The sequence below is a fragment of the Rhamphochromis sp. 'chilingali' genome (genome assembly GCF_963969265.1).
Source record: "Rhamphochromis sp. 'chilingali' genome assembly, chromosome: 9".
Classification (NCBI taxonomy): Eukaryota; Metazoa; Chordata; class Actinopteri; order Cichliformes; family Cichlidae; genus Rhamphochromis; species Rhamphochromis sp. 'chilingali'.
This window is the reverse complement of record NC_137936.1, coordinates 27,507,185-27,527,983: the sequence shown is the minus strand read 5'-3', so window position 1 is coordinate 27,527,983 and position 20,799 is coordinate 27,507,185. Positions and strand designations below refer to the sequence as shown.

Here is a 20,799-nt window from a genome sequence, read left to right as displayed (position 1 = left end):
TTAGTGATTCCTCAGTGCTTCTAATTACACTTTAACCATACATACAGACATTATTTTATTCCATCAATATTAAGCACCGCACCTCACACCTGTGGGCAATTTAGAATTACAAGTTAACCAAACTGCATGTCTTTAGACTGTGGAAAGAAACCAGAGTAGCCAGAAGAAACCCACACAGCCCAGGGAGAGCATGAAAAATCTACGCAGAAAGAGCCTTGCTGGGAACCTTCTTGCTGTGAGGTGACAGTGCTAAGCACTGTATCACCACGCCACCCTATTTCAGATCTCATGTCTATTACAAGGCACCACCCTTCAACACACCCTCTTTCCTTATTATGACTATTTTAGATTCAAGATTCAAGAGCTTTATTGTCAATACACAGTATACAGGTACCGAAATGCTGTTTCACCCCAAGCCCCCCATGGTGCATTTATAAGTATATAAAAGATATATCTCCAAGAGATATAAAACTAGGATTTACAAATAAATAGCATGTTAAATTTCGGTAAAATTAAGGGATAAAAAGGTACTAATTACAAACTATACAATGCTATACAATACTATAATGCTAACTATACAATACTAAATGTACGATAAATAAAGACAGGGACAGAAACAATACAAAGTGGATTGTGCGGTAGGTATTGAATACCAGGTTCAAGTTATTGTCCGGATATTGTAGACGAGACAGGACAAAGACATGTGCAAGATGCAAAATGTGCAAATATAGTATTATTTAGATGTGTGTTCAGTAGCTATGGGACTTATATGCACCATATTTTATCACTCCTATACTGCTTTGAGATTTCCACATGATATTTCAAAGACTAACTAGTGCTTGTCTCTGTGGAGCAAATATGGTAGCAACATGGTGGCAAAGTCAAAGTATCCTTTGAACTCTGTCACTGTTTCGTATAAAATACACCCAGACATGACATATAAAGTTTTAAGATTCCTTAAAACCACCTTTCTTATTAATTTGACCCACATTGGTGCATGTAAAAACTGTTAATAGACATGGGTAAAATATGACCTTTCCTCACAGTTACAGTGTAGTAAAATTATAGATGTGTAATTTAAAAACTTTGTAACAGGATGTTCACTTGTATTTGTGTAGTTGTACAACAACTGTACAAATGGCCTTCTGTTTGTTTGAGGACAAATGCCGACTTTAATGTTGCATTAACAGAGTTTTAGTTAGCTTCCCTGTGTGTGTTTGGATGTCAGTGTTAGTGTGGGTGGGTGTGTTAGACTGATGTTTTGGTGTATTAGCAGCTCTTCTTGGCTCTGTATTATGTGTGGGTGTTTAAATGTTTGGAAGAATTTCTGTGCATGAGTAGGGTTTTTTTGTGAACACTGGCATGCAAGTGTGTGCGTGCCCACAGTCTTCTGCATGCTTGTGTCTGCTGTTTCTCAGTAATTTGTTCACAACTTCATTTAAGTCTCTGTATGAATTCTTAGTCGTGTCTGGATCATGATGCTGTGCTTATGTCCGTGTCCATTGATTGATGTTGATGTTTCCATCATATTAACAGCTTCTGTAAGTGCTGGGTGTGTTTCGGCACCCTGAGGCCACACTCCCTACTCCATTAGCGCCCACACTAACAACACTAATTAGCTAGCTTCCCTTTGCCCACTCTGGAGGAATCAATAAGTACCTTTCTTTCCGCTTGGCAGTGTGAATCCAAATAACCCCCTTTACACCACCCCGAATTACAATTATCCACAACTTATAGCCTTTAAAACTGTACGATTTGTGCAGCAGTGGTCTGTGGAGCTCTTTTTAAGGTTTTAACCTGTAATTATTTTCCTTTGGTGCTGCGAATGCTGGAAGATTTGTTTTGTAAATGGTAGACCATTTGCCATAACTTAAAATGTGTATATTGTACCACTAAAGGTTTCTATATTTAATGTTTATTTTTGAAAAAGGAAGGGGCCAAAAAAAAAAAATCAGACTATTAATAAAAGATTCAAAAAGCATAAACCTAGTTATGCTCCAGTAATTTCTTGCCTTATTTGGCCCTTTTCCCCAAAAATGATAATGGCATAGAGAGTAATATTAAGACAGCAGGGAGCCACGTTATCTGCCTGTGTACACAAACCACCATGAGAACTCCATACATACAGATTTATGTAAGGTGGAGTGTATTTTACATGTTTTAATATAATAAAAATACTAAAATTTTAGTCGTACTTTCAAATTTCAAGTGCACAGTCAACTATTACAATGGAAGATTGCATAGTGATGAGCAAACAGAGAGCACTAAAAACAGAAAAAAACACAGCAAAGTAAATGTTAAACAAACAGCCACACAAAAATGGGTCAGTTATCAAACAGCAGTTTGAAGGTGGATGTTCACTGTAATAATTGGAACTTGATATTGTTGCCAAATTTAGAAGCAGCGTGAGTCTGACAAAACAACTATTTGTATCCTAATCCCACTTTAACTTGTTTAGTTCTGCACATTTATAGTCCTGATGATGACGGTTTGTCTGGGATTATAAATATGACTAGTTGTTGTTAAAGTAACTTTTATCATTTGGCTTCAGTTAAGGTTAGAAGATGAAAATTAAATTATTAGTGTAAATTAATACGACAGCAAGGCAGTCATAGGGCTGCACTAAACAGAATGAAAAAAATGAGACAACGAAAGCGAAGAAAGGACTTGGGGTTCTTGAACAATTAATGGGAAATGGAGGAGAAAGAACGACAGGAATGAGAGCTATGGCAGACCATTTTATCCTCGGTAAATCATAATGAAGATGTCTGGCTGTATATTAATACAAGTCACCCACTCGTGGCTTAATGGAAGATACAGTGCCTCATTTGTGCATGTGTGTCACATGAAAGAAAAAACCTAGATGTCCTGGAAATCTATAGGGCACCAACTACATTACAGTGAGGCCGAATTAAACGGAGACAAAAACATTTCATCTTCATTTTCTTCTGTCAGATGTCACCTTCGTGCAGAAGTGGATAACTGTTGTAATAATTTCATTGCAAGAAGGAACATGGCTTTGGGTCAATTCTAGGAGTTGACATTTCACCCTTAAGCCACAAAAGTTACCCAAAAACACTCCATATTTCTATTGTTTAGCCAGTTTTGTGTTTCAAAGTCACACGTTTAAGCTACTCAAATATTTACCTTCCTTTGCTTTTCTTAGCCACACATTGCATTTGTTTTTAATTTCTTCTGAAGCTCACTGCATGAGCTATCTTATTCTGTTAGGCTGGAGTATTATAGTCTGACTCACAGACGGGGATCTTCTCATCAAGTTTTTCCTTCCAGATCCTTGAAAAGCAAGAAAGCTGGAATTGCTTTAAGTCTGAATAAACAGTGACATATTAATAATATCAGAGGATAATATATCAACAGAAAAGGCACATGATTCCTGAATTTAATAGTCACAGGTAATGCGCTTTGATTTAATTCCAACAGTCGTTTATTTAATGAGCAGCCAGGGTTGGTGTATTTTGGAAATAATAGCTAAACAGCAGCATAAAAGCCACAGTATCTAAAAATAATGTGAAATGTAACACAGTGGGGAGTCATAAGCTTACGCTCCTGTCATCTGTCTGTAAAACGAATTGAAGGAGGGGGAAAAATTCCAGATAGGGCAGCTACTGACAGTTAGCAAACATAAATGCCTGAATTTTTATTCTCCCCTTGGGACCAGTTTGACCCTGGAGGTAATCATATTAAATAGGCATAGACAATAGCGAGACAAACAGGCTTTATTTCAGGCAGCAGGATCTGACAGCTTGTGTGAACATAATGCTGAGTGTGGTGTACTGCCTGAGTGAGCTGATGTTTGGAAAGTTCTTGAAACCGTGGTCTCGCGCTCCAGTAGATCGTCCTTGTAAACAAATAACTGGAGAACTTTAGTTTAGTTGAAGCCACTCCAAAATGACAGGTTTCCTCTCCATTGAAAAAACTTCTCTTCCTTTTAAAACCCAGCAAGATGTCAGTCCTAATAGTGATTACAGTTTATCACAAAAAGGTGTCTTGCCTTATGGAAACGTATACTTTGTTTTTAATCTCATTGTTGATGATGCATGGATATGAAACACAGGGAAATGAATTATATGTAGAGTTGTACTACATGCTCATATGTATCCTTGTGATATATATAGGAACAGGACCAAAGATTTTAAATCTTTACTTTTACATTTATGTTTATATTAATCATTATATCAACCCCAACCCTAATTCTGAGCTTTATCCCATGAAAATCACTAAATACATTTAGTACTCTTGTAGGTGAGATAGGTTTGTTGTTACCATTATTTGTGTCTTTGCAAAGTTTCTGTCAGAGTACTCTGTGGACTACTTCTTCATATTTAAACCAACAGTCCAGAGTACTTTAAATCCATTCAGTGTGAGACCAGAATTTATGAGTTTTGTTTTAAAAGCAAGAAAACCTCATTCAGATTCACACTGGTTATTAGTTAATACTACCAAAACTTTCTTAGCACAATGCATGTACATGTGAATGACAAATCAAAGAGGAAATGTGTTGTTTATGTGTTGCTTTTTAGTCTTTCTGCAGTTTTGTAAGAGTTTTTTTTTTTTTTACATCCTGAGAGCATCACAGAAAACTGAAAAAGAGAAATCATTTTAAAACAAAAACCTTACTGGAAGTTGTAGATAGGGGAGAAACTATTACACACTTTGCTGCACTGGTAAAATAAAATGAGGGCTGGAGAGTTTTTGTTTTGCTTTTTCCACTTTTTTCTCTGCAACCTGTCAAGCATGGAAGCATTGCTTTTCCAATCACTAAAGCGTCTTGATTTTCTCTTAGGTGTGGCCTGCTGCAGGTAGGAGACCGTCTTCTGTCGATCAATGGAATCCCCACAGAAGACGGAACACTCGAGGAAGCCAATCAGCTCCTCCGAGATGCTGCATTGACCAATAAGGTCACACTGGAAATAGAGTTTGATGTAGCAGGTTTGTAAACTTGGCAAAACGTTTTAGACCTTATACCATGTCACACATGCACCATACATATTCCTTGCTAATTTGCGAAGCCTGAAAAACGTTTTCACAAAATAGAAAGACACCTTTGTGTTCTTTAATAGCTCCCATTTAAGACATACCTTTGTTTAAAAAACACATATAATCTCATTTTCACAGACTGGATATACTGGTGAGATTCCTGTGCTGTGAGCTTTTGTGTTAGCACAGGCAGGATTAGACAGAATAAATACAGCTCTTCACTGCAGAGCATGGCACCATTGACATGCTGTCAACCCCTGCGGAAAGTATGAAGAGTTCATTCAGGGTCTTTATTTCTGATTTCTCTGTAGAAGAAAAGTCTCAACAGATTCCATTTTGGAAAATGTTAAACTCGGATTAGGATTACATCAATCCAAGATTATTTTTTAGGAATCAAATTACATTAAATAAATACAGTGTAGTGCTTCTTTTGAAGGGAATCTGTTCAGTACTATAATTTCATCATTCTAGTAAGTGAAGGCTGAATGACCTGCTTTCTTTTTTAACTTTGATATAATTTTTCAAAAAGTCATTTTTGTTTTTTTGTTGTTATTCATAATAATGATTCAAAAGAGACTTGGTAAAAAAAAAAATACATGTGTAGTATAATGGAATTATACATCCAGGCATGTACTTTTACACCTGTAAGTGTAAAAAGTCCTTGTGAAAAAATAAAGTACTGTGCAGTTTAGGTAGTCAGTGGGAATTTTCAAACAATTTAAGTGTTTGATTGAGGTCTCTGCAGTTATTAATAGTAGCTTTTTCACTCATTGAGTTATATGGCTAGCAGATAATTTGGAGGTAAAGGATGCTCATAACTAACTCTATAAATTAAAAAGAATAGATTTATTAGATCTACTGATAATAACCCTAAATTTGGGTGGTAAGTATTCACCCAGTGTTATATTTATATTGGTTTTTGTTTGCTTGATTGTTAGTGTGTTTTCCTTTTTAACTACTTTGAGTAGATCTGTTTTGTTGTCTGCTTTCCTGCACAAGCTGTTCAGGAAATTAAATGACCTTTTCTTGGTGAGCGAAACAAACTCTAAAGTAAGAAACAGATCCAAGTAAGGAGTCAGAAAGCCTTACGTAGTTGCTGTGCTTACAGTTTTAAAGGTGTTTTACTGGTAGAATTAGTATTTACTCCTGTAGGCAAACAATGAGGATTTACAGTCCCCGTTTGCCATGTAGGAGAGTATTATCTGTTTCTTTTTACATTACTTGTTTCTCTGGTTATGCTTAAGTGTGTGTCTGTGTTTCTGTTGCAGAATCAGTGGTGCCAAGCAGTGGTACTTTCCACGTCAAACTGCCGAAGAAAAGAGGAGTGGAACTGGGGCTCACCATCAGTGGTAGGAACACACACACTTGAAACATTTTTCATGTGATCCACTTTTTGTTTTGAACAGCTGCTGGCAGAATGTTTAAAATTCATTCGACCACCCACATGCATTTTTTATGATAACAAAGTCTGCAGAGAAGCTAAGCTATAAATTCCAACAATGTTTATTAAATGCTGTAGATATTGTTTGTCTTTCTGGTGCCACTAGCATTACACTGTGTGTCCAGCATTTTTTCAGTTAGAGATAAGTCACTTAGTTTCAACTGAGGAAAATCTACACAAAATCTCTACAGTGATGTTTTTGACTAAGCTTTGAACTTCACTTCAATGGTCCATTGTGGAGAAGAGACAGTTGAGAGGAAAAGGTATACTTTGGATTCCATCTCCTGATTCTTCCAACTTCATCTATGATCATGAGCTTTAAGTAGCGACCAAAAGAAAGAGATCCTAAGTGATCAAAATCAGTTTTCTCCATAGATCTGTTGGGTTCAGACACCACACTGCTATGCAATAACTATGCATGCAATTATCAGATGGACTTCAAAGCAGAAAAACATGAATGACTGCTCACCTGTTGTTTGTCTATGTTCACAGCCTAAGACATAGCCCTGCATTAGGGGACAGGTTCCAAAATTTTAAGGCGGGCTCGCAGTAGAACTAGACCTCCTTTTCATCAAAAGATGAAGTAGTGCGGGGATTTAATAAGGATGCCTCCTGGGTACCTTCCTTTAGAGATTCTCCAGGCTTGGAGGAGATCCAAGTGTAGACCCAGAACTCACTGGAGAAAATATATATCTCATCTGAGCTGGAGCATCAGGGAATCCCCCTGCAGGGAACTGTAAAAGGACGTCTGAATTACTGATGAGCCTGGTGCCGCTGCAGTAAAGAAAAGAAATTGAAGCTAAACTTTGTGGCAGCAGTTCGTAGGTTGATGTTAGTTTGAATTCGAGTGCACAAGGTCAGGGTTAATTTTTCTAGTTTTTGTGAAACACATTTCTCGGTATCATTAAATATACTATGAGATGAACAAAAATACTGGCTATGAGCTACCCGCTAACATCAATGGTCAACCTCACTGTGTGTTAAATAAATAGGAGTAAATTTATGTTGCAGAATCCATAGAGCCTTTCCAAAGTTGATGTTCAAAAAGAACACATGGGCGCAATGATCAGTGGTCATGTAGTGTATACAGTACAATGTCGCCTTAAACATTTGTAATCAAAAATAAAAGCACACACTTGCGCATTTACCCTGCAGACTTGGAATTATTCTGCCAGTCAAAAGTGGTTATTGAGAAAGTAATTCATCACACGCTAACTGTATCTGTAAAGCTTTATAGCACAGTTTTCATTCTTCACTGGGAATGACCTAAATTCAGTGTTTAATTATACCTAGCCTGGAATGTGGGTATAATGTAGTGTTCCACGCTGTATTATTTTAAGAAGCATTAGCTCAGTGACAGGCGAAATACTGAACCTGACACATTTTTAAATATTTAAAGAGAAGATAATTGAAGACGGCTGGGCCCCAGCAATTTTGCTGGAGGTTGTGTGGAAGAAAACAAGCAGGCAATGCCTATTTATTTTTCTTGTCCACTATGTTGAATTTCTTTAAAGAAAATATGCACTTTTTATGTCTAGGATTTTGGGCCTTAACTTAATATGTTATATATTTTTTAATGGTGATGTAAATCATTGTCTGTGTTTTGGAGTAAATACTAAATCGAGGTGTGATATCTGGCTCCTAAAGATTGTCTTGACTGCCTGTAAAAATGCTGCCATTAAATCCTCAGAGTAAACCTGCTTTTGTGTATCTTTTTGGCGTTGCCAGTTCCACATGCCCCTTTGTCCACTCAACATGATTGGGGGGTACTGAAGGAGATGCAGCTGTGAATGTACTTTCTTTTAGTCTCTCTTATTTTCTCTCTATCCCTTCTTACATTAGGCATCAATGCTAAAAACCTTGTGTGCACCTTGTGTGTATCTGCACATGCCTACTATGCCTGCCTCTGATGTTTGCTGATACCAAGTGACATTTCATATCCCTGCCACACATTTGCATTTAAAAGTGCTGTATATATATATCGTGTAAGAAAAATAGCTGAAGACATAAGCACCGCAGAAACAGTGCAGCTCTCTTAAGTTATTTCTGCAAACCAGTCCTACAGGATAACTGAGAGTATACTATAGTGTAACTATAGCGAGTCTAAGCGCATAAAAACATTTTTGTCCTTATTTCAACTTTCCTAGCTAAAGAGACAGGATGTTTGAGCTATCATGTAAATCAAATGTCCAAATCAAACCAATTCTCTTACCTCTGGTCATTTTCAGCCCTGAAATGTGGGATTTTATTATTTAGTTACTCCCTTGTTCTTCAGTGACATTGTAGTGATGTGTTATAGTTGTAACCATCTAAATAACTAATGATAATAACCTCAAATTAAGTTATATTGTCACAATTCTGATGTATGGTGTATATAAAATGGTATAAAGCAGGTTGTTCCTTGGCCGCATTTGAGACAAGAGAATGGTGCAATGGTGCCACCTGCTGAACAGAAAATATTCACAGCTAGCAAAGACATGGAGCTTCTGGGCTCACGCTCAGAGAGCAGGGAACCCAAAATGTTGGCTATTGTGACAAATCTGCGTGCAGGCAATTTGTCCTGATGGGATTAAAGAGGTGATATTAGAGGATGGATGGATGACTATACAACCTTAATGTTACTATTTATATTGAACTGATTATTATTATTATTATTATTATTATTATTATTATTATTGTTGTTGTTGTTGTTTTTATTTGTTGACTGACATGTTATATTTTGATGTTGTTGCTGCTGTTCCTTCTAAATCTTATTATGGTTTCATCTACCTTAACAGCCAGTAAGAAGCCAGGGGAGCCTCTTATCATTTCTGACATCAAGAAGGGGAGCATGGCTCACAGGTATTTTTTTAGGGACTAGTGTTATATTCCTTTGTAAGGACTGCATGTTTCGCTTTTTTTTGGGGGGGGGGGGGGGGGGGGGGGTCTGCCACCTTAAAAAAAAATCATTTTCAATTTAATTTTGTTCTGGGGATTTTTTTTTTGTTTTGTTTTCTGTTTTTGAATTTATATCCATATTATAGTTCACTTTGTCCTTGTGTTTTATGACACTTGTTACAATGTATCACCTTCTGGGCTATTTTGTTTTGTTTTTAATCTTAGAGTAAATTGCACACTAAGAACTAAAGGACACCAGACTTTACTAGTCATGTGTGTTTCTCTTGTTCACAGTAATACACAGTTACAGTGATATGAGCTTTAACATAGACCCCCTTGCCTTAATCCTTTGTGTCCTATATTCAGCAACGTGCTGGACACTGGAAGAAATTTTTTTGGTCCATATTAACACGATAGTATCAAACACCTTTCTAACATCAGAAGACGGGTACACTGCAGTCATAAAGAAATAGATCTTATGCTCGGGTTGTGTTGAAATGATGGACATTTAATACTAAAGGGATCATTTTGACTATATTTATATACTTAAATGCACTGTGTTGTTGCCTTGTGGATGGGCTCAGATTTTTGTATTAATAAGCAGCTGAATAGTGCTCAAAAGTAAGTAATAAGAGTGAGCACTACAACTTTCTAACAATATAAATTATATAGAGGTTTGGAGACTTACATAGCAAGGACCACTAAAACTAGCCAGCTCAATACAGGCTTTTTTGTTTTTCTGAGTGGCTGGGTTTATGGGTGTTGTATTTATTTTCCAACTAATATATTGAGGAGCAAGCTATGTCATATCATATACTCATAAAGTTACACTTTTTTTAGAATTCCATTGAGCCCTTTTAAATTTGAAATTATAGAAATTATTCAACTTAGTAACATAAGTGTTTTTACTTCAGCGCTTGATTAATATCTAAGAGAGTCTCAAATGCTTTGACTTTTTCTCTCTTTTTTCTTTGTCACTCTCTATTCTTTCATTCTCTCACCACCAGAACAGGAACACTGGAGCCTGGAGATAAGCTGCTGGCTATTGACAACATCAGACTTGAAAACTGTTCCAGAGATGATGCGGAGCAGATCCTCCAGCAGTGTGAGGAACTCGTCAAATTAAAAATACGTAAAGATGAAGACAACTCAGGTACTTTTGTGAATATAGTTGTTTCTATATTTGAGGGACAGAGCTCTGACCTGAGATAAGCTGATGTTTTAAGTTTTCTTCAGTTTATTATTTCAGCTACCGTCAGAAAAAAAAGAAAGCTGTACTAATGAGGTTTGACCACAAGGTGGCACTATTGTCCAAAACTCTGGGACACTGACACAACTAAAATGGTCTTCATGTGAAACAAAGAATGTATTATAAATTACAACATAAATCCAACATGTTTTTACAATATAGTATAATTTTATATAGAAAAATGTGCAGTGACCTATTATGGGAACTGGAAACAACAAGCAGTAGCCTAGAGTCCTAATCCATCTAAGGACTTTTGTGCATGGTCGCATATTCACATTTTAACAGTCTTACAGCTTACACCTTGTATTTGTGTATACATATAAACACATTCAAGTTATATAATATGACGTGAACACACACACACACAAACTAAGTTAGGGACTGTGTAATGAGGGTAAATAATGAGACTGTAGTCATCAGGCACAAACACACACAAGGGGGAAATAACATGTGTGCATGCTATATGATGACAAGGCAGTCTTTTCCTTGGTTACCATGGAAACTGTGTCTTGCCTACCAGTGTAGTCTCAAGAAGCGTTTTGACCTACTTCTGGAATCAAGTGTGTTTGTGTGTGCACATTTCCAGTGAGCAGGTAATGGGATCCAGTATTACTTAGTGACCTGAAGTGTTTTGTGTGCGTGTGCATCAGATAAGAAGCATCCGTCAGACGGTATAATGTACTCCTCAGACTTGAAACACTAGATTAATGTGTGTGTGTGTCTCTGTGTGTGACTGCTTGTGCGTGTATGTGTGTTTGTGTGTATCAGATGAGCAGGAGACATCAGGCAGCATCATATACACAGTGGAACTGAAGCGGTACGGAGGCCCTCTGGGTATCACCATCTCTGGCACTGAGGAGCCTTTTGACCCCATCACTATATCAGGCCTAACTAAGAGAGGCCTTGCAGAAAGGTACATACTCAGACACACAAAATCTCTTCTGGGAATTCTAGGTTGCCACTTTGTAGCTCTAAATGAAATTCCCTAGATTTCTGGATAGAGCATTTTTGTATAAATCCAAAGCTGATGAATTGAAAATGAATTGAATATCTCACTATGTCTGTCATGTGTTACATGTCTGTGTTGCTCTGTAACTAAAAAAAACAAGAGTACCAGCCAAGCATGGAAGATTGCGTTATTTTACATTAACCAAATGTAGTTATTTTCACAAAAAAAGCAACTCCAAAAGAGAGGTGACTCATGCTCCATGGCTGCAGACTTTTGGAGTTTGAGGTGATGACCCAAATGCAGACGGAACGAGGCGTGAAACGGGAATTAACCAAAAGCGAGACAATTTATTGACTGGTAAGGGTACAAAAACAAAGGCAAAGGAAACCATAAACTCTAACTGAACTGGAAAAAGACAAGAGAAACATGGAAATAAGAAACGTGGAAATCCTGAGATCACAGAAGATTAAACAGACAATCCGACAAGAGACAAAGGAAAACTGACACAAAGTGTACACACAGGGATGATTAGGGAGAAGGAAACACATGGGAACACAGCTGGGATGAATAAACATAACAACACAAGGGAAGCAAAACTAAACACACTGAACACGGGACAAGAGACTGTCAAAATAAACAGGAAGCAGACAGAGACATAGACGAAGACACCTGGGCTTGACACAGAGATGGGGATAAGCAAACAGGGGGACAAAAGACCCTGACACGACTAAGACACACAGAGGACGAGGGAGCGAGAGGGATGAAACACAAGGAGAGGAACATGGGGAAAGTAAATGGAGATGAGACATTACCGAGATGCAGACATGACCGAGGAAACCTACACAGAGGACATGACAGACTCTCACAGGAGACACAGGGATGCGATGCACCCTATGCACACATGTCCACTGGCAGATAACAGGATACTGTGTTAGCATAAGGCGACCACATACAATTAAAGCTCACTGCATGTTTGCACAGCATATTGCTAACAAGCAGAACAATTACTGTTGTTGAAGTATATGTCAATGTGACATGTATTTACATTTCTGCAATGGTTAATATCAACTGTATCACATCAACACAGAATTGAATATATCAGTTGGCAATCCACCAATCATTGGTCCGAGCCAGTTAGATAAAAACCAAACAATCAGTGCATCTCCAATTTTCATGTGTTGATATTTTTGTCTCTGCTACAACCAAGCCTATATTCCTTCCTTCCATCCATCCATTTTCCAGATTCTACACCAGAAGTTGAGTGTCCAGCATGTGCCATTTGACACAGAGTAATGACAGATGTGATATTCTGAAACACGAGATGGTAGCTAGTGTCCAAAGCAAGACTGAGAGAAAGATGACACAATGTTTTCCCTGAGTCATAAACATCCATTGGTAAATTCAGCTTACATCCACTCCACCACACAGCACCTTCAGCTTTTATAACAGGCTCACGTGTTATTCCATCAAACTATGTTCACAGAGGCAACATGCTACTTTCCCACTTCCAAATACACACACACTGTGACCCCATTTCTCTGAGTCTGTGATGTAATTGCTCTATTTCCCATTCTAAACTGTTGTCGATAAAGCACTCTACAAATAAACTTGGTGCAACTTGACACAGATGAAAGTGCAGGAATACAAACGATAACCACAGTGCTACATCTTACACCGACCCACTTTTTCTCCTTTTCTTTTTTTCTTTTCGGTCAAGTGATTTAATTTTGTTTAACCACCAAAGGGCGTAAGGGCCAGCCACAAACTAGGACCATTATAACTTAGGTCTACCTTATCCGTGTGCGTACATACTGTTCACCAAGAAAGAAAATGCATTCTTCCAGATATTGTTTTTAGTGGCACATGATTTTCTGAAAGTAGCACTAAGTTTAACTTTTTGGCAGTCCTCTTTCTACAAGTCATCTACAGTGCTTTAAAAAAAAATGTAATTAATTTTTGCATATTTATATTTATAGCACATATTTCACTCAATTTAATACTACACAAATACAAAATAGTTTTTAAATGATGATATTATTTATTAAAAGAAAAGGCTATCCAACCTACCCAACCTACCTCGGGGCAGGGATAGCTCAGTAGGTAGAGTGGTGGCCCCATGATCGGAAGGTCGGGGGTTCAACTCTACTGAACGGCTACCCTGAGGTACCCCTGAGCAAGGTACCGTCCCTACACACTGCTCCCCGGGCGCTGCATTGGTGGCTGCCCACTGCTTCACTGGGTGAATGGGTTAAATGCAGAGGAACTATTTCCCTATGGGGACTAACACATACACATTATTATTATGTGAAAAAAGTGGTGCCCCTTGCACCTGGTTGTGCCACTCTTGGCAGCAAGAACTGATTTCATGCATTTCGGATAACTGACAATGAGTCTCTCAAGTCACTCTTCTTTTCAGAATTATTTTACTGTATCTCAGCCCCATTGGAGGGTTTTTGACCATGAATGGCTTGTTTAAGATCACGTCAAAGATCAGATCAGTCAGATTTAAAAGTCTGACTAGGCCACTCTAAAACTCTTTTTTTTTTATTTATTTTTTTTATTATTTATTCATTTGAGCCATCCAGAGCTAGACTTGCTGGTGTGTTTTGGATCATTGCCACCCTTTAGGGCATGAACTGATGGCTAGACATTCTCCATCAAGATTTTCTGGAATAGTGCAGAATTCATGGTTTCATCAATTATGGTAAGTCATCCAAGTCCTGAAGCAATAAAGCAGCCCCGGACCATCACACTAACACCATCTTGTTTGACTGTTGGCATGATCTTTTTATAAAATGCTGTATTAATTTTACATCAGACATAAGAGGATACAAAACTTTTAAAAAGTTTAAATTTGTTATGGGCTTCCAGCAGGAAGGCTCTAAGAGTTTCTGGGTATGACACTATGTATCCATCCATGAAGGAGGAGGAGCTATATGCAATCCAAAGCAGATCTGGGAAAGAAACTTATTCCATGAAGTTTGATTGTCATAAGATTCCAACATAAGCTTATAATACAGTTTTAGTCTGAGGGTGACAGGCTGTAATGCATGGATCCTAGGGTGGAGCTGACGTGCTCAAACGGCTCAGTCACAAATGGTGAGCTTCTAAGACAGGTAGGGGCACTGTGTCTGGTGAATACTTCACTGACAAACTTACTGGCTGCCACCTGTGCTGTTGCCCCTCTAACCACACACACCTTAATCTACTTGGAGAAATTGTCAACAAAACCTACCTTGATTTAATAACCTGACAGACTGAACAGGAAGCAACATAAAGTTTGATATCCGCTGCCATTTTTGGCCAAAAAAACCTAGACTACAGTTCTACGAGTGCTTGGGAAATACCACGGTGACGTGCAGTGGGGTGGTCATGATAGTAACTGAGCAAGGTACCATGGAGTGTTTAAGGTATTTCAATTGATGCAAACCACATCTGTGCTTTGGGTCTTTATAGTAGAGTAGACCATGGTAAACAAAAGATGATGAGGAACTGTTTCCACTCACGTCTGCACATGGGTCTGTTCCTAGATTTCTGGACAGCTGGGCAGTGACTGGGTCATCTAACTGCATTTGTTTAATATGTGAACGATCTGTCAGTAAAACTGGAGGCATAGTATGGCAATATAAGCTACCAGTGATGTTGCACTCTGGCAAAAAAAAATCTGTGGGAACAAGGAGGAAACTTTTGGAGTCACAAAGACCAGCAGGCTAGTCGGCTGATATCCCATTAGCCGACTAGCCTGCCAGGATGGAACATTAGCCACTTGAGGCTGTTGTAATCTGTATATACTGTATATATAGTTACACGAAGGCCCTTTGCAAAAGATCTGAAAGGTTCAAGAACTCAAATCACAGCTAAGTGCATGGCTTTTCTGATTTATGCAGGGTTAATAGACCTGTGATTATAAAATGTATTCCTAAGATGAATGGGGATGCCAGGTTATAGATTATAGCAAAATGCTGATAAAAACATTTGTTCATTAAGTCAATAGATAGCCAAGGAATACCATCAAGGACACACAGGCTCACAGATGGATCCGTCCACTGGTGAGGTTGGCAAGGATAGGTGTTGTTCTCCAGGATTTAAGCTCATCCTTATCAGAAATCAGAGTTAGTGATAAGCCTAGGTTATGATTGGGTTGGGTTTGGCTCTGCCTTGTTGCAACTTGGGCAAAAGTGAGTTGTGTACCAATTCTGAAATGTAAGAAATATAAAATAAACATAAGTCACCTTTGGTCTGGAGCTCCATGCAAGATCTTACATCAAATTGGGCAGATGATCATGAGAAAAGTGGTGGATCAGCCCAAAACTACATGGGAGGAGCTTGTTAATGACCTAAAGGCAGTTGGGACCACAGTCACCAAGAAGACATTTGGTAACACGCTATGCTGTAATGGACTGCAGCAAAAAGGCACATGTATAGGCCCATCTTACATTTACCAGTGAACCTAAATCTGAATCTAAATGATTCAGAGAAGACTTGGGAGAAGGTTATTTGGTAAGATAAAACCAAAATCAAGCTCTTTGACATCAACTTTGAAGGAGTGCTTAGTATGGGCACAAGAACACCATCCCTATATCCTTAAAAAAACTTATTTGTTATGCTAGGCTTTCTCAAAAAGTGTTTAACATATATGTTTAGTATATGCTTTCATAAGCCTGTGTGTGAGACCTCAAAATGAATATCTTCCTCAAATTAGGTTGGAATATAAAAGACAGTTTTTCCTTTCTTTATAGGGCTTTACAAGAAAGTGAAAGTTTTAATGATATTCAAGGGAGGCAGTGTTATTCTTTTCACCTTGTTCTGACCTTAGTCCAGTCATATGGCGGTTTATCTTAGTTTTCCCTTACTTTATCTTATCTTAGTTTTGTATGAACATAAAAGAGTAAGAGCTTATCTATAGAAACTCTGTATCACTGTAGTAACACTGTATCACTGCAGACCATTGTTATATATTTTTTTTCTATCCAATCGTGTGCCCTACAGTAGTTTGAAAAACATGGAGCCAAGGTAAATACAAATTTGTTTTTCTTTTTCTCTAGCTTTAATTGCTTGCTCTTATCTAAGTATAAAATAATAAAATACAGGTCAGAAAGCCTTCCTAAAATATGAATGTAGCCATGAGCAATACCACTGTGGTGCAGCCCCAGTGACACTATCCAGTCGCCTGCCCTCTGTTAGATTATAATTGTGTCATACTGAGATTCACATGTCAGCCTCATATATGTCCAATTTAAAACTAATCCATTTCACACACTTTCCACAACACCACAGGCAAAAAATAACGGCCACACTTATAGCCATATGCTAACATGTCGTTAGCATGGAATCTCTTCGCTGTGAGTGAAGACACAAAGGTTCTCCAAAGAAAACCACAGGGGGGAAAACACACACACAAAAAAATTGTAACAACAAATCTAGTCAGACACTTAAATCATCTTCACCCAGTTGAATATGGACATGTTAAAGAAGCTAACACAGGACAAGTGTCTTGCCTCAATATTAGCAAAGCAGTTATGAGGAAAATTATAGAGATAACTGGAAAAGCAAATATGGGTGTGTGTCCTGATAAGATTGATTTTTGTTTGTACATGCTGTCAGTTAACTTTTTTTAGAAAATCAGAATTGGCAAAAATCTGTATTAGTTGGAAAAAATTGTAATCAAAAATAAACCAGTAGCAATAATACTTGTAAACACTGCAGCTGTCAGGGTTCCTGGGTCGTTGACCCAGTGTTTTCTGTTTTGTCATGTTCGGTTTATTTTCACATCTGTGTTTTCTGTGCCAGCATACCGCCTGCGTATTGTGTTCCAGTTATTTCCATGTATCATTAGTCAGACTAAGTTCAGCTGCGTACTCACCGGTTTCTAATCATTCATCACCCAGCGTGTATTTAAGTCCTCAGTTCCATCCGATCCTTGTCGTGTCATTGATGTACGTCTGATGTTAGTGTCGTCTGTATGTTCAGTTAGCCAGCCAGTCCTTTGTTCATTCATTCATTCATTCATTCATTCATTCATTCATTCAGTCAGCCAGCCAGCCAGCCAGCCATTTCCTCCCTCTGTACTGTTTGCTCACTCCTTCGGCAATAAACATCCACCTTCACCTACCTGCCTGTGAGTCCAGCGATTGGGTCCTCCTTCTCTCGTCCACGACACTACTCCTGACAGAATGACACGACCACGCGTTGTGGACCCAGCGGACTCTGAACTTTTCGAGCGGCAGGAGGCAGCGCTCCTTCGCTGGACGGAGGGGCTTCGGGGAAAACAGCGGCTCTTCGCGGAGAGAGAGCACGTCTTCAAGGGGACTCGCCTGGCTCTGGGCGGGCCTCGGAGACGCCGCATTCCCCCCTCACCTGCTGCCTCACCTGCACCGGAGCATTCGCCGCGGAGAGTGGGCGTCACAGGCCAAGCTTCGGCCGCTCGCTCTCCCGCCGCTCCTCGCTCGCCCGCCAGCCGTTTTACTCACCGGACCTTCACCCTCGCCATGGCACAGCGGCTCCGCCTACCACCTCGGCTCAATGGAGGCTCCCGCGCCAGAGGCTCGGCTGTGTACCCCACCCGCTTCCTCTTCCCGGAAAAAGCGGCGCACACGCCGCCATAACAAGGACTTTTTTCAGCTACTCCCGGTGGTGAGTTCTAGTGACTGTTTTCCACCCTCCTCATTTGATTCTTCACCTCAAATAACTAATAGACTTATCTCTGATTCATGGGGAGTCTCCCTCCTAGAAGAGGACGTAGACTGGGACGAATTTTTCTGCTCTGCTCCCCCAAAAACTGTTCAGTCAAAGACTGTAAATAGTGGAGGCAGGAGGACCAGAACGATCCCAGAGAAACCTGCCAGTATCACACACCCGGTCGTTATCTCCACTCCCGTCAGTCAGGCTACACCCACTCCAGTGCCAGCTCCCAGGAGGAGGGCAGCTGCGACCCAGTCTACCTCCACGCCCGCTCCTGTTTCTCGGGTGGGGGTGACTGGTGTCCAGCCACCTCCCGTGCCTGTCCCAGCGCCCAGGCTGAGGGCAGCCAGAACCCAGCCAGAACTCCCTAGCGGCTTGGAAGAGCTAACCGGTTCACCTGCTACCTCACCACTTCATCCACCTCCTGACCCAGCCTTTCACGCCCTCGCACTATCCCTAGTTAGATCAGCTGAACTGGCCCCTGCCCAGGCACCAGCCTTACTAGCCCAAGCTGTAGCCTTATCTCCGTCACTAGCTCAGTCTGTAGCTCAACCATTAGCCACACCAACCTCAGCTCCGTCGTCAGCCTCGCCTACCTCTGTTCATCCCTTAGCATCTCCACTCCAGTCAGTTCCCTCACCTGCTGTTCAGCTTCCACTCCAGTCGCCTCCTGTCCTCCAGTCAGGAGTCCAGTCGCCTCCTGTCCTCCAGTCAGTAGTCCAGTCGCCCGTCTACCATCCTGTTCAGTTCCCGGACCTGCAGCCACAGCACCCAGAGCCAGCTGTGAGCTACCCTGCCTCTCAGCCAGGGGTTTCCGCACCCGCTGGCCCGGCCGCTTCCCTGCCAGAGGTCCCCGCACCTGCTGGTTCTGTCCTGTGTGTGCCAGGGGCTCCAGTGCCCACTGGTTCTGAGACCGTTTTCGCTGGAGGGCCCGAGGAGCCCGTCCAGCCTCATGCCTCGTCAGCTGGAGGGCCCGAGGAGCCCGTCCGGCAACCTTCCTCGTCAGCTGGAGGGCCCGAGGAGCCCGTCCGGCAACCTTCCTCATCAGCTGGAGGGCCCGAGGAGCCCGTCCGGCCTCATGCCTCGTCAGCTGGAGGGCCCGAGGAGCCCGTCCAGCAACCTTCCTCGTCAGCTGGAGGGCCCGAGAACCGCACCAGCCTCATGCCTCGTCAGCTGGAGGGCCCGAGGAGCCCGTCCGGCCTCATGCCTCGTCAGCGGGAGGGCCCGAGGAGCCTGTCCAGCAACCTTCCTCGTCAGCTGGGGGTTCAGGAGAACCGCACCAGCCTCATGCCTCGTCAGCTGGAGGGCCCGAGGAGCCCATCCAGCAACCTTCCTCGTCAGCTGGAGGGCCCGAGGAGCCCGTTCAGCCTCCCGTCTCCGCTGGAGTGTCTGAGGGGCCCGTCCAGCCTCCCGTCTCCGCTGGAGGGCCCGAGGAGCCCGTCCAGCCACCACCTGCGGCTGCCTCGCTGTCACCTAGCTCTGCTTCTGCTTCGCCTGGTCCAGCTTCAGCCTGTGCCTCTCCTGGTCCAGCCTCTGCTTCTGCCTCGCCTGATCCAGCCTCTGCTTCTGCCACGCCTGGTCCAGCCTCTGCTTCTGCCACGCCTGGTCCAGCCTCTGCTTCTGCTACGCCTGGTCCAGCCTCTGCTTCTACTACGCCTGGTCCGGCCTCAGACTCTGCCTCGGCCTCTGCTTCGCCTGGTCCGTCCTCAGACTCTGCCTCGGCCTCTGCTTCGCCTGGTCCGGCCTCAGACTCTGCCTCGGCCTCTGCTTCGCCTGGTCCGGCCTCAGACTCAGCTTCGGCTTCTGCTTCGCCTGGTCCGGCCTCAGACTCAGCCTCGGCCTCTGCTTCGCCTGGTCCGGCCTCAGACTCAGCTTCGGCTTCTGCTTTGCCTGGCCCTACAGCTGCTCCTCAGTCTCCGCCGGCTCCCGCGCCACCTTCTGCAGCTGCTCCTTGGCCGCCTTCTCCTCGTCGCCGGTATGGTCGACCACCGGACCGGCTCAGTGGCTGCCGCCGTCTTCCTCGCTGCCGCCCACCGGATCGACTTCAGCGTCTCTGCCGGCCGCGTGGCCGCCCACCTGAACTGTATGGGCTCAGCCACTGGCCGCGTGGCCGCCCGCCTGAACTGGCTCTGTGTGGACTCCGTCCCTCCGTCCTGTGCCCCCTCCGCCCGCCCTGTTCTGTTTTTTTTTCTTTTGGCCGTCGGGTGCCGGCCTTTGGGTCGTTGACCCAGTGTTTTCTGTTTTGTCATGTTCAGTTTATTTTCACATCTGTGTTTTCTGTGCCAACATACCGCCTGCGTATTGTGTTCCAGTTATTTCCATGTATCATTAGTCAGACTAAGTTCAGCTGCGTTTCTAATCATTCATCACCCATATTTAAGTCCTCAGTTCCATCCGATCCTTGTCGTGTCATTGATGTACGTCTGATGTTAGTGTTGTCTGTATGTTCAGTTAGCCAGCCAGTCCTTTGTTCATTCATTCATTCAGTCAGCCAGCCAGCCAGCCAGCCAGCCAGCCATTTCCTCCCTCTGTACTGTTTGCTCACTCCTTCGGCAATAAACATCCACCTTCACCTACCTGCCTGTGAGTCCAGCGATTGGGTCC

The 20,799-nt window shown here is 41.7% G+C and overlaps 1 protein-coding gene across 2 annotated transcripts in view; it reads left to right on the top strand.

Moving 5' to 3' along the window:
* grip2b (glutamate receptor interacting protein 2b) overlaps positions 1-20,799 on the top strand; it is a 290,071-nt gene that overhangs the window by 256,950 nt on the left and 12,322 nt on the right. For both annotated transcript variants that reach the window (XM_080890400.1, XM_080890399.1), the window contains exons 13-17: positions 4,805-4,950; positions 6,267-6,347; positions 9,217-9,280; positions 10,324-10,469; positions 11,334-11,478. In XM_080890400.1, the coding sequence (XP_080746526.1) occupies positions 4,805-4,950; positions 6,267-6,347; positions 9,217-9,280; positions 10,324-10,469; positions 11,334-11,478 (582 nt within the window). The remainder of the gene's footprint in view (positions 1-4,804; positions 4,951-6,266; positions 6,348-9,216; positions 9,281-10,323; positions 10,470-11,333; positions 11,479-20,799) is intronic.